Source organism: Diuraphis noxia, unplaced genomic scaffold (genome assembly GCF_037042655.1).
Source record: "Diuraphis noxia isolate RWA-SAM2 unplaced genomic scaffold, SU_Dnox_SAM2 contig0002, whole genome shotgun sequence".
NCBI lineage: Eukaryota > Metazoa > Arthropoda > Insecta > Hemiptera > Aphididae > Diuraphis > Diuraphis noxia.
Window position 1 is genome coordinate 36005711 of NW_028301712.1, and position 14905 is coordinate 36020615.

A 14905-nucleotide genomic window follows, 5' to 3' on the forward strand; every position below is an offset into this window, starting at 1 on the left:
TGTTTTTTTTCATGAAATTAATATTGACAACGTGCTGTTGCTGATGACAAGTGTAATCTATTTAGTTTTTATATAGAATAATCGGCGAATAGTTTAGGCAGGATATCTGGTGTTTCTTTACTTTAATTTCAAATATTTTTGATGATAATAATAATAATAATAATATATTTTTATGTTTATAGAATTTAAATTATTAGATTATGGTTATGAATACGTTTACAAATAATAGAATCCTCCTATTTGATTTTTAGACAGTAAAGATTATTCAACTGTATAATTTTATATTTCAAATCACATTTATATAGGTAATTAAGAATATTAATTCGTTGTTCACATTAAATTAGTGAGGAAAAAAAATAACTTTTAGAAACTCCTAAGTGCCACCTTTTTACTTAGGATTTTCAAGCCTTGCTGACATAATACAATTTTTGTTATCAGCATAAAAAAATTAATTATTAAACAGTACACTTGTATATTTAATTGTATTAAGGTAATCTAATTAATAGAACTATTGAAATTTTTTATAATTATTTATTACACATAAATTAATTACCTACTTATGTTAAAGAATTTCCATTTTGTTATCAAATCAATACCATTTTGTATTACGTATAAATTAAATAAGAATTTCAAACTTTTTTTAAAATAAATTTAGCTTTGAACTCAACGTTGTTGACCTCATCGGTGAAAATAGATTTGGTGAATTTGGAAGTGTAAAAATGCCCCTTCCCAGATCATAAGCACTCTCAACGAATAATAATATAATATATTCAAACGAAACTCGAGTTTAGAGAAAATGAAAAGTAATTTGACATTATATGCTAGTAAAGTATTTCCTAATTTTTGCAATATGCTCCAAAAAGCTATTACTCTTCTAGTAAATATAACGACCTGTGAGATATCCTTTTTCACTATTTGACGTATAAAACATTGTCTATCAAGATAGATTCATTAATTTATGTATTTTGTACATAGAATATGGCATTAGTATCACTAATGAATACATATTAAATATTTCTAAAAAAAAAAAAAATACGCGTATACAATTACAATAAATATCTTAATTTATTAAAATAAAAGTATGTCTAATTGTCTAATGTTAAATTATGGGGAATCGGACATTTCGGCACGGCTGATTTGGCACAGCTGCTTAGGCGCGAAGACCTATCGGCGTTGGGCATTTCGGTGCCTGGATATCTTGGCACCGCGGATATAATAATAATAAATTTATACGATTTTAAACATACAAAATCAAAAAAATTATTATAATTTATTTTTCTTAACTGTATATGTATAGTCCATATTAAATAGGTGCCTACTCAAAATTGTTTTTATTATCAAGTTTTAAGAATATTTTTGTTGCAATGTTTGGCCTATTCAAGTTCTATACTCAAGCTCAGGCACATAATATTGTTTTCTTCATTATTTCTCGTTGTATCACCTAATAATTATTATTAGATCACTGGATTGTATTATTGACGATTTTATTACGGTTATTTTTTATAATTGTATATGAAAAAAAGCGCTGAAATTTCCTCGCGCCAAAATGGTCAGTGTCGTCGATATGTCTCGTGCCGTTTCGGCCGTGCCGAATCCAAAAATAAAAAACAAAAAATCAAGCCTGCGGAGATATTAATTTATGACCTTAAGTAAAAAGTAAATTTAAAAATAAATATTGTTTATTATAATTAAATAAGTAATTAAATGGTTAGAAAACATTTGTAGGAATTTTATAATATATGTATCATGTTAAAGATATAAAATATCTATGTTCATTTCTTTTAAAAATGTAAATTAATTAAAGTAAATATAACTGTGTAGTATGTAGTTATTTTATACATTTTTTGGTTGATATTAATTTATGGAGTTAAATAAATGGTTGATTATTTTTACACGTATACCTTAAACCAAAAATGGCCATAGACGAATTCAAAGGTAAAGTTGAGTTAACTTTAGCTTTTAACTTCACGTTTTTCTTTTCTAAATTATAAATTTATCAACTAACGAGTTATATTTAATCAAATCCAATTTAGGTTCATTTATAATTATTAATTAAATAATAAATATAATACATTTAATTCTGATGATGTATATTGCATAAGCATTTACCTTTTATTATTTTAAACCATATTTCTGACTTATTCTACATAAAAAAAAATATATATAATCATAATTTAATTTAAGCCAATAAGTTAAATATAACTTTTAACTTAACTGATTTAAAAAAGAAATTAGGATAGTAGTTATTAACTTTAAACTTTTCAAAATGTTTTCTATCAATTTAATTTAACTTAATGAATAATTATCAATAAATTGTCCTGGCTTGCCTACTATACGTATATATATGACTTCAACTATAATAACTATAATTATATTATCTGCTAATACCGAAAATTTCTCATAAGTATTAGTTTGATTCGTTAAATTGTTGTTTAATTTTGTCAGTTTTTCTCAATTACTTAATTTGAGCATGTTCACAATAGTGTAGAAATAATTTCTATGAAATTAAGTATGGATACGATTTAAATTGTACCAATAGGTAGTAGATACCTATACACAAAGCTATTTTTTGTAATCCAGCGATATCTCGGGAAATGCACTTTAACAGTCATGTAATGATCTAACGATTGGTACCACAATAATAATTCAACAACGTAGCACGTTCGTTCCAATCTTGAGATATTGTTGAGAAGATATAGGTAATAAATAAAAAAATAAACACTTTGACTTATTAAGTTGAATACAATAAAAAATTTGTTACTACAAGTATTTATAAAATTAAAATAACTAGGCGCACAGCCGTAAGCTCACAGGACTTCCACTGATGTAACCATCTCTCCGAAAACGTTAAGTGCTCTATCCGTATTTATATAGGTTCTCTCAATGGCGTGCGATTGTGTGATTATACTATATGTATAATTTATACATAGCTTGACTATACTTACTATTGTGTTTACTACAGTCATGATTCACTAATGCATAAGAAATCTGGGGCAATAATTGGCATCCAGGTATACAAAAAAAAAAAAAAAAACAAAGATTTTCATCTCACATGTTAAACTTTTGTTAAGATCCTAGTGCTATTATATATTTGTTTACAGAACTACAGGCGCTGTTGGCAGTTAACTCATGATTTTTTTTTTATAATATTATTTACCATCGATATTTGTATATAAAATAATCTAATAGTTGAACTTTACTAGTTTTATTTATTTTTTGTTCCGCTCTTTGTGGGATGTTTAAGAAGATTTACGTAAGTAGATTTTTAAAAACCGAATTAAAACAAATTTTACAATTATCCGTTGATAATCCAGAAATGTTTTTGTTCATATAATATAAGCAATACAGTTCCACGCTTCAATGTATTACGACTGTAGAACTATAGAAGTGATGATTCGAGACGTATACAGTGGAATAATATAAAAATATCTTAATAATTCAGAAATAATAATATACAGGTTAACAAAATTACAGCATAATACAGAGTAACAGATGTATCTAATGATTAAAAGAAATAAGTGGAGTCATGATTTGCAGTGAACATAATCTTGATACTAGGAGAATTTTCAAGATAGATTTTAGGAGCAATATAGTAATATGGAATGAAACAGGGGCCCGAGTAAAGTGAGTATTTTGAAAGTAATAAGAGAAAGAATACAAGAGAGGAGATAGAAAAGCACCTTTGGGACATTGAATGTCAGTGTAAACATTAGAGATAATAAACCAAGGACCAGCACATAGAGGGGTGATTAGTAAGATACGACCGCTACAGGAGTCTAATAATTGCGTATAAAATTAACTTTTCACATACTAATAATTGAGCTCAGATATTTACAAAGTTGATACATTATTAGACTGATTGCTCTTGGTAAACCGTAATTTTCTGGGTTGATATCTATAGTGCTTTTTTTTTCGTTATTTTCAAATGAAGTAGGTATACAATCTGTATCTAGCAGCACAATGTAATATAAAAATGTATACATACAAGGTCGTAAAATTATTCAATCAGAGGAATAAATATTTTACATTTATTCGACTGTAAAACATGATTATTTTGTGGAAAACAGGTACCCATTAGCGACACTTCAACACACATTTCTTTTCCTTAAATTTCAAAAAAACGCAACACTTAACCTCCTTGCGATGTTATCAGGATTAATCGTTAGAGTAACAAAATTTTTAGCAAACTGATTGAGATGATTTAGTAAACAAAGGTGGATAATATGTTTTCAACAAATTAAGCTTCATCATATACTATAGTAGTATAGTATTAGAGATATAAAGCATTTTTATATATCAGTGTATAGTATGATAACAGACATAAGGAAAGGTATTAAGTAATTTACGTGAAGCTATATTTTGAAAAGTTAGTAGTTTATTTATATTCATCTCCTTTCCCAAATTTGCAGAATGTATATAAGTTTAATTAAGGATTTTTAAATAATAAGTTTGGTGTTAACTTGTAAATGTTAATTTTTTTGTTATATAAATATAAAATATTATATAAAAATAGTTTTTATTATATTGTTCCTCTAACTCTACTTTTCTTGAATAAAATAAAAACGAATAATATTTCGCACTTAAATATTGTACATAATATAGAAGAAATATTCAATAATGCCATCATTGTGTTACCCTATATTATAAAGTAGGTATTATACAGTGCGACGAATCGATTAACGCCAATTAATAGCATGTCAAAATGAAAACTTTATTTCATATGAATATGTATATCACTTAGATTCATATACTTTTTGGTTAAAATAACGTTTCATAAAAGTCCCAACGCTGTTATAGAATATTAGCTTCAAACTATTTCCAATATTTCAAACATAATATATACATATATATTTTTTTAATAAAAATAATTTAATCAGGTTCTTAGTAATCAATACATCAATATATTATAAGCTGTTAGCTTAAAAATAAATTTGATTTAGAATAGAATACTAGGGATACAGTGATTTAAAAATAATTATGGTTGGAGACTGATGGATGAGGGACAAATAGAAGAATAATATTTAAAGAAAAAATCAGCAGTATCTAGAAGGATTAGACCTAGAAAATCCATCAAAACTATAATAGGAGAAATAGAAGTAAAACTGCCAACGTTTTTTTATGGATGAAGTGCTAAAAACATACAGGATTTGACGCAAAGGAATACTTATGGTATGGAAAATCTTCTTACAAGGACATTGTTTAGATAGGAGCTTGTAGCGAGCTTGTAATATAGAAAAAATACATTAATCAGATAAGGAACGATAGAGCTTATATATATATATATATATATATATATATATATAGCATGATCACAAACAATGCATTGGAATTTTTTTACTGAACCAAGATAATTTTTTGATTATTTACAGTTTGTACCAGATACTGGAGTTAATATTTTATTTATACAAATATATATTGATTATCGATAAACGAAACGTAAATACCACTCATATGAATGAAACAAAATGTGAACTCAAGTGAAATTTTATGAGCATTATAAGGGTGTTTAATTTTGTACTTATTTCAAACATATTTTTAAGATATAAATTTTGTATAGTTTTATTAATAATAATAACAATGTTTTCATTAGAATATTTTACCTATTTTGTTGTATCTATATACAAATACGTATATGATTTATGGATAAAAACCAATATTCAAAAAAACGGTACACTATACCGTGACCAACAAGAATCAAACTTGAATTGAAATTATTCATATATTTCCCAGATATATTATTTTATTTTTTTATTTACATAACCAAATATAAAGCAATCAATTAAAGATTAATTAAAAGAGGTGATAAAATATAAAATATTAGAAGAACTGCTTAACAACTGATTATGAATAATTAATATTTCCGTGTTTAGGGTATAACCATGCTGTTCTTAATAAATCAAAATATTTTTACCGTACATTTTTTAATTCATGGTATAAAATGACAAAAGCAACCAGCCATTTTATAGTCACATGATTTTTGTTTTAATTTCCTATTATTCATAAAATACTTTTTTTGATTGATTTTTTTTTTTTTTTTGTTAGATATTGGACCGCTACCATGGTTTCAGTGAACGTTCCGAATACAGACGATGAGGACAGCAACAGTGAATACCTATGTAGCAAAATACATTTTTCAGCTGATTTAAAACAAAAACATCCTTTGCAAAATATTTGAATTGTGTAGGAACATTTTTAAATTTAAAACTAAGGTATTTTTGCCCCTTTTTTATTATATTCTGAACTATATTATTATAGAATTGAATGGCGTTTTTTTTTTTTTTTTTTAGGTCTTATTGTACGTTGAACGTATTATTATAGCTCTACTATTGTGACTTTGTAACGAGCGTTAATCATTCTTATAGTTGTTGATACTTACCATAAAATCCTGGTATGGCGCCTAGTGGCATAACGAACAGGCACACCAGTAGGTCAGCTATGGCCAGGGACAGCAGAAAATAGTTAGTGACGTTCTGTAACTGCCTGTCCAGACATATGGCCAGGCAGACGAGTATGTTGCCCACGCCACCGGAAGCGATGAATACCACGACAAACAGATACTTCCAGTTATATGAACGTTGGTTGACATCCTCTTCTTTAGCGGTGACTGTGGAAGACGGCCACTGTTGGCCGTGTATTGAACACGTAACCTGGTTTACGTCATCGTGTTCGAGGCCACCACCGCCGTCACCGTCACAACGGACAACGATGACGGCGTTGCCACGAACCATCTCGGGCAGGCCCACAGACACGGCCGGCTGTCCGTCAAAGTGAGCCGACAGCCTGGCGGGCAGGTATAGCCGGACATCGGTATCGGTGGCTCTGGACAGCGAGTCGGTGCACGCGAGTGCCCCCGCCGCCCGCCGGCAGTCCAGCGTCCAAGTACCACCACAATCCAAACTATCGACCCGGGCCTCGGTCACCAGCAATTTGTTCCCGTTCGTCGTCGCAGTCATCACCATCTCGGTGCCGGCCACCGCTATGGCGGCGGCGGTTGTGGCCGCCGTCGACGCCGAACCGTTGTTGTAGTAATTTCCGTTGTCCTGGAACACAGAATACACCAGTCGGCAGATGACCTGCGCCAACCACACCTTGCCAGCTCCGTCATCGTGACCACTGCCCATTACATTTTCTTCTGTTCAACGCACGTGACTCGAGCTAAAAAACAATATTTTATTTGATGTTTTCCTCTTATTATTGGCATGTTTATCTGTTTAGTGCCCGACAACTGAACTACAGAACGTGTTTCAAAATTCAATTCTATACTACGAAACTCAATAATTAAACACAGATTCTACATTTATGCTATTTAACTATTAAAATTTCTGATTCAGTTTTAACTCTACTAAAAATTCTAAAAAACTGGTTCAGTCATTGGAATATCAAACATAATTCAAGCCTTTATATTATGTCATGTTACCCTATGTCACGGAACCAGACATAGAATTATATTTATTAATAAAATAATTCTCTAATAAAAGATTACTGAAGTAATTTCCACTAGAAAATAATCAATTTTTAAGCACCACGGCTGACAGCTTCGGCCACGATGCTCAAGACTCAAATTCCAATTCTACCTTTATAAATATCACCCGAGACCGGACGTTTCCTAATCGTGATAACCCGATTCCCTTTCATTCCAAGTTCTCGGTGCTCTGCATGGATGCTCATGTCAGTCGCCCAACGAATACCTTGACAAGATAGTTACATGAAAAATTTCAATGCTAACAAACAATTTATCACAAACTTGACACATACTCAACTCGATTATACTTACAATAATACATAGTATCATAATCCTTTTATGATGATACAATAATTGATTAATATAATTATAATTTATGGTACCTATTCTTTATGGGATGAAGATAAATAGTAAATTATCCTCCCAATAAAATACGTCTTATCACTAATTATCCAATTATCCTAGGTAAGGAAACAATTTTACTTGACATAGGTATAGATCTTAAAATGTAAAATATTCGTGAGCTAGCTTCGTATTATTACAAAAAATTTCTTAATAACACAATTATTTTTATAATCCTAACTCACTTCCATCACTTTCCTAGCAATCCTACTCGTTGGATTAAGTATAAATAACCCAAATTATCTCATAGCGAATAATCACATCCTTTCTTGATAAATTACTTAAAATTCTAAAAAAACACAAATATTTGTTTGTACTGTATTAACCTAATGCAAAATTCAACCATCCATAAATTGTACCCTATATCCTCGACCCGTTGTAATGCGATTAAACGTATGGTATCAATCATTGTGACCACTAAAATCTATGGTCAAGTTACACCTGCAGCGGTAGATAGATACTAATAATAATAGTATGTGTACACAGTATATATTATACCTGTAAATATATTATATAAAGAGTATACTTGTACTGTATATATGTATATTAGAAGATTCACACAAAGGTAATATCCTATTAATTCTCTCGTCACAAAGTTGTATTCTCTACGCTCTTCGGTGTTCCCAAACAAACATTTGCAACACGTGGGGAATTACATATTCAGCCGATGGATTATACTATTATAGAGCCCTTTAGATGCCATAATCCACCAGACGAGACGGCCGGTCCTGATGACAGTCCCATGAGTGGAAATAATATTATTGTCATCGGTCACACGTGCCACACTGATTGACAGTGACCATATTTTAATAGCAACAAGCTATAATAATTGTAATAAATATACAAAACTCCGATGTTAAAGAGAATGATTGAATTATATGAATTGGAAAAGCTCAATTTATCAAATAAAATGTAATTGAAGATTAATCACAATCAGTTTTAATAGAATTAAAATATATTTTCCTCGTCTATAGAACAAAAAATCATAGGTAACTTTAGACTAATGGTTTTTTCATGTTCAGTCATGTTGTATTTAGTGTTAACAATTTAATATAACTACAAGGGTAAAAATTATTGTTTATGAAAAGCGTATGACGTATATAAAGTGAAGACTAATCAATAGCTTTTTTTAAATAATGAAATGTTGACTACATTGTTTTTTATAATATTTTAAATTATTACAAAATAAACAGCTGTTAAAATTGGTGTAGATGAAAATTCGTAACATTTATTTTATAACTATATTGAAATTTGATAGAAATAATTGGAAAATATGTTTTCAAAGTATTTTGTGGGAGTATTTATAAATAATATATAAATTTAAAAATAATCTATATTAAAAATTTACAAATGTGAATTTAATACATTTTGATTATTAACTGAATGATAAACTCTATAAAGAATGTTAATTTAACTGTATTGACTATTATAGTTAGGCACATGAAAATATACACACGGGTGGAGTAATAAGATAATATAAGAAAAGTGAATCATAGGAAAAACTTATGATATTTGTTATCTAGCATTTCTAGATACCTACACTCTACCTCTGCCCATCGTGTGTAAATGACCACATGTGGTGTGAATTGTTGGAATGATAAATGTACCTGTGAACTCTGACACTTAGGAGATTATTATTGAAGATTTTCTTAACATGAGGAGTGTTCAAATCTCAAAACAATAGTAACGTGTCTCACTGCATGTGATATATTAACACATAATATATAAGTATAATAAACAGGCAGCAAATTTTGAAAAAATCTTAATTTTAGATTAACCGCAATAGGAATAATGTTTTATAAGTTATTCAAATAAACTCAAATACATACTTTTATGATAGAATTATTATGATAAATAATTTATACGAAAACACATACATTTTCATTTTTACATACCATGTCATAATTTATTATATTTACAATTTGTACAAAAATAAAATGTGAGCCTAATTGTAGTGTATATTATATTCTTAAAAAAGAATTGTAATTATTTTTCTTTATTTATAATAAACTAATAACCCATCATGTACTTAATACAACTAAATTAAAATACATCATAATTAAATTTCTAAAAATTAATTTTAGATTTTGAGTAGAGCGAGGAATGTATTAAGTTTACCATGATGTGGTTTTTTTTTGTGTCTTTCATCACAATATGTTGGGACAGTAAAAGTGCTTCGATTTTTGACTTCAGTACCTTATTCGATCAGAAAGTGAATCTAGTTGGTATACTTTTGAAGGTAAAAAATTAAAAATTATCAATATTTTTCTAAATAATCGGGATAAACAAACAAAAATTAAGGGAAATGTTACGCACAATCAGTTTTCAACAAAATCGATTTTGGTTTTTGATGTTACCATAGATACATGAAATTTTTGCCAAACATTTATATCTACCATGCAATTTTCAAAAAATTTTGACTTAATTTGAACTATTTTATAGGCATATGCAATTTTCGATCATTATTAGTTTTTTTTAAATTAATTTCAATAAAAATGTATTTGTTGGGTAGAAAAGCTTGAAAATTGAATACAAGGCTCTTAACATATTGTTACAATAGCAGTTGAAAAATAAAAGAAATTCATTGTCACAATTTTTTTTTATGAGCATTCAAAGTTTGAATTTTGACAAAATACGTAAAAAATCACAAAATTCACACATTATTTTAAGCAAACATTTAATACCAGATTTCTTTCAAGTTTGACAACCTTTATCATAAAATAAATATCCACCAGAAATTCAAATTAAATTTTTATGAGTGTTTGAAATTTAAATTTTTACAACATTGGATTTTCACTAGATATCTCATTTAGCGATTTTCATAGTTTGGTGTAGGTAACTCTAAAACAAATGACCGCAGATATTTGAAATCTTCACTGAATGTTTATGTAAAAATTTTTTATATTTGATAAAATTTTCAAAATATTTTTATTTGTTTTGAGCTGTTTACTGACATTTTAATTTTTCAACTATTTTAGTTTTTTGTTCTCTATAAATATCAATAAAAATGTATTTGTTGGGTAGAAAAGCTTGAAAATTTAATTCAAGACACCTAACACATTGTTACAATAGCAGTTGAAAAATATTATAAATACATAGGGAGTACCAATTCATAAAAATTGTTCTTTTTAAACTTAAGATTTGAAAATTTTTAATGATTTATAATTTATCCTAGACAGATAAACCGTCTCCGCTCAGAATCGTTTTTTGTATACAATAATATAATATCATTTAATTCAAATTTAATTCCATCCATTACGGAAACCTACTTTTAACCTACTGTACAGTAGAGTGACATCCACGACTTACTCGCTTTTTTTATTATTGCATCTAACAAAATCTTTAAACAATACAAAAACAAATATTTTAATTTTTTTATTTTCAATTTAGGTAACATAAATTAAAAATCCTATATATTTATAATAATAATTATGCATAAGAAACTTTGAATAATATATTAATATGAAAGTATATAGGCGTAAATCAGTGTTTGATTTAATTTAATTTAATATATTTTTTATCACCTAAATGATTGATGAAACAATTTTATTGCTTCCAGCATTTTTGTAAATAAATCTTTTTAATAGTATTTTAATGATTACATTATATAGCACATTTTTGAAACCAATTTATAATTTTAATCATATATAAATAATTCTACCAAGTTTAAATTTATTTTTAAAATAATAAACGTCAAATTTTTGGGGGAAAATCTATTATTTCAGTATTATAATGAAGAATGATTTACCAGAATCTTTCTCTAGGGATGTAAATATAATATTATCTTGATAAAATCTGCTTATCAACTAAACCATTCAGTGTATCATAGTGAGTTATGTATTCATATATCTACAATTCATGATTTATAGTATTAGAAAAAAAAAAACTATTAATTTTTTTCAAAGCTTATTTTTATTTAAATATTTTATTAATTCAAAAAATATATTTATCACCATCCTGCAAAGTAAAAATAATAAGCCATTGACAGCTAATATTTCCCAGTTATACTCATAATTTTTACGAGTATAATCTACACGAATTTTATTATTATAATGATATGGAACTTTGATTAAAACCGAAAATTCTTGTAATAAAAAACCTCCATATTTTCTAAACATAAGTTTCAGCAAACATAGCATGATAAATGATTAACTAATAACTTCAATTATCCATTAAAACTATAAAATAGATGTATATGAGTTTTTTTTTACTATACATTGACATATACATACTAACATGAAAAATAACATTTATGTTTGTATAACATATCATACGAATGAATTTATATTTATATCATTTAGTTACAAATTTATAACATATATATTCTAGGTACTTTTGAAAATGCATTTGACAATAATACAATAAGAAAAAAACGTGAACATAATATCAGCACAAATTAATTGAATAGAATTTACATTTAAAATAGAGTTGAGTGCAAAAAAAATCATGAGACATAGAAAAGTGAATTTTTAATTTTTTTTTTTATGATGTTTTCTAACGACAAAATACAAAAACAGACCCACAACTTATGTTTGTATGGATGTATCGTAGTTTTGAGCGAGTTTTGTAACACATATGGTAGTTTATAATATAATAGAGGAAAAATTATGCACAATGAACAACAAAAATGTAATGATTATAACTTATGAAGCGTAGGTGCGTTGATGACATTTTACTTAAGCATTTGCAATATTTTAGTACAAATTACAACACATGAAAAATATAGTTACTGAAATATATCCAAAATTACATACTTTTTGTTTTGTTAAAATCACTACCTTTAGAGTACTTAATTAATTATTTTCATATCATTACCATAGAGTAATATATCATATAATATAATTGATCTAAAATTAGATGACAATTAACTAACATGTATAATTAAATGTAAACAGTTACTTTTTATTCTAATTAATTTCATCATTAACTTAACTAATATCATGCCTATATGTATATATTTTATATATACAGTGTGATCATGATTTAAAGTAACACTAAATGTGTCAGGTGACCTTGTATCGGAATTGGGATTTCGGGAGGTGATAGGGAGTACTTAAATACATATTTTCAGATAAATTAAAAAAATGTAACACTATTGGTGTGCACATGCGCAATGCAACTTTTTTTAAATGGAAACACTATTTTTTTTCTACACATTCAGATAAAATATTTTTTTTAAACATTTTTTGTATCAAAAGTTTTTTTTTCTATTTACAAAACTGACCAAGTTAGAGTAAGTCAAAATTTGGATTTATGCATAATATGTGTTTAGTGCAATTTTCATTTATAACCACTGGAAATAATAATGTAAGTGCCAAATAAATGTTTAATTTACTTTATCTGTTTACAAATAATAATTCATTAATATTGTTGATCACTACAATGAGTATCTCGAATATGTGATGATTTTGCGCATGTGCATACCAATAGTGTTAAAAATTTTTAATTTATCTGAAAATATGTATTTAAGTACTCCCTATCACCTCCCGAAAACCCAATTTCAATACAAGGTCATCCACCTGGCATATTTAGTGTTACCTTGAATCGTGATCACACTTATATGCCTAATATAATATATAGTATATAAAATACGAAAAATAGTAAGGTAAGCCATTCAACTTTTGATATAGGTACTTACTGTTCAGTGTGTACAAAATGTACGATAATTAATTTATACTTTAAAACATCGTGTATAGAAATATTACAATTTAAACATTAACAAATAAAAATAATGATAAATTATTGTAATCCATTATTTGCAGAATAATTAACTAAAAAGTTCGTTTTATTAATAACATAATAGTGTTAACTCTGAGAAACAAGAAATCTTGTATTACACACTAATTATTAATTTATAAGTATGCATGAGTCTAGAAATACTAAGTCATTATCATTATTATATTACTTAACTAAAAAAATTTTAGTAAGAATCAAAATGTATAATTATTAATTAATATTAGTATATTCGTACCTACGTCAATAAAATTATTTCTACCAATTCGATTAATTTTTATGATAAACTATTTAAAATATTATGAATGAAACCTATTCCATCTAAATTATGAAAACAAAATTGTATTATGATGGCCATTAAAAAACAAATTTAAAAAAAAAAAAAACATTATTTTTCACCAAAATTTAGTGCTAATAATAAGTGCCATATAATTTTGAATCATTCTAATTGATATTCTCGGGTTTCAATTTGCTTTTAAATAATGATTAATATTGTAATTATTGTATTAGGTTTTAGTTTAATTATTATACGAACAAACAGTAGAATATTAAAAAATGTATTTTATTAAATGTAAGTAAATTTTACCATTAGCTATTACTTTTTATCCATATTCAAATTTCACCACTTAACTAGGTAAGTAGATACCTACTGATTAATAATGGTAGGCAATCATGTATGTCTATATTTAAGTTAGCCCCTTTTGTAAGTGTCATAATAACATATTTTCATACCATTATGGTACCAAGTGTTGTTCATATTATACATGAAACAATATAATTTATTTTTAAATCTTAAAATAGCGTACGTACTGCACGAATACAATAGCGTCACCTACATTTTTTTTTCTCTCACGTTTTCTTTCAAAACCTAATTTTCCAGATAAATTACTATAACTCCGATTCGTTCCCTTCTCGACTGCTAGTCATTGAGTCATTAATATAATCTATAATATCTACTAATTAATAAATTAAAAGTTGTTCAACGGAGCGTATAGAAGGAACCACATGCAATCACTGAAATTGGTAATATATTACAAAACTGTGTTGTATCGGGAAAAATGGATTAAACACTTGTGCAAACATAACCACAAATAGAAAATATACCTATATTATACCGTACATGCTTTTAATAATATGAATATTGTATGATTATTTTTCGTATGTAATGTAATGTTTTTAATTGTCATGATATAGGTTAACTGGAAAAACAAGTCACCATTACTCTGATTAAAATACAAATTTTAAATAATATTTAAAAACTATTCATAGAAGAGTTTTATTTCATATAATATCCTTTGCAAGTCTAGT

General features: G+C 27.1%; 1 protein-coding gene and 1 long non-coding RNA gene across 3 annotated transcripts in view; one reads left to right on the top strand and one right to left on the bottom strand.

Annotated features, from left to right (window-relative positions):
• 5-HT2A (5-hydroxytryptamine receptor 2A) overlaps positions 1-14905 on the bottom strand; it is a 94639-nt gene that overhangs the window by 66661 nt on the left and 13073 nt on the right. For both annotated transcript variants that reach the window (XM_089219991.1, XM_089219990.1), the window contains exon 2: positions 6377-7155. In XM_089219991.1, the coding sequence (XP_089076117.1) occupies positions 6377-7121 (745 nt within the window). In that variant the 5' untranslated portion in view covers positions 7122-7155. The remainder of the gene's footprint in view (positions 1-6376; positions 7156-14905) is intronic.
• LOC149058389 (uncharacterized) lies at positions 6061-6541 on the top strand. Its single transcript, XR_016190353.1, has 2 exons — positions 6061-6209; positions 6288-6541. It is a non-coding gene; the product is annotated as an uncharacterized LOC149058389 (long non-coding RNA).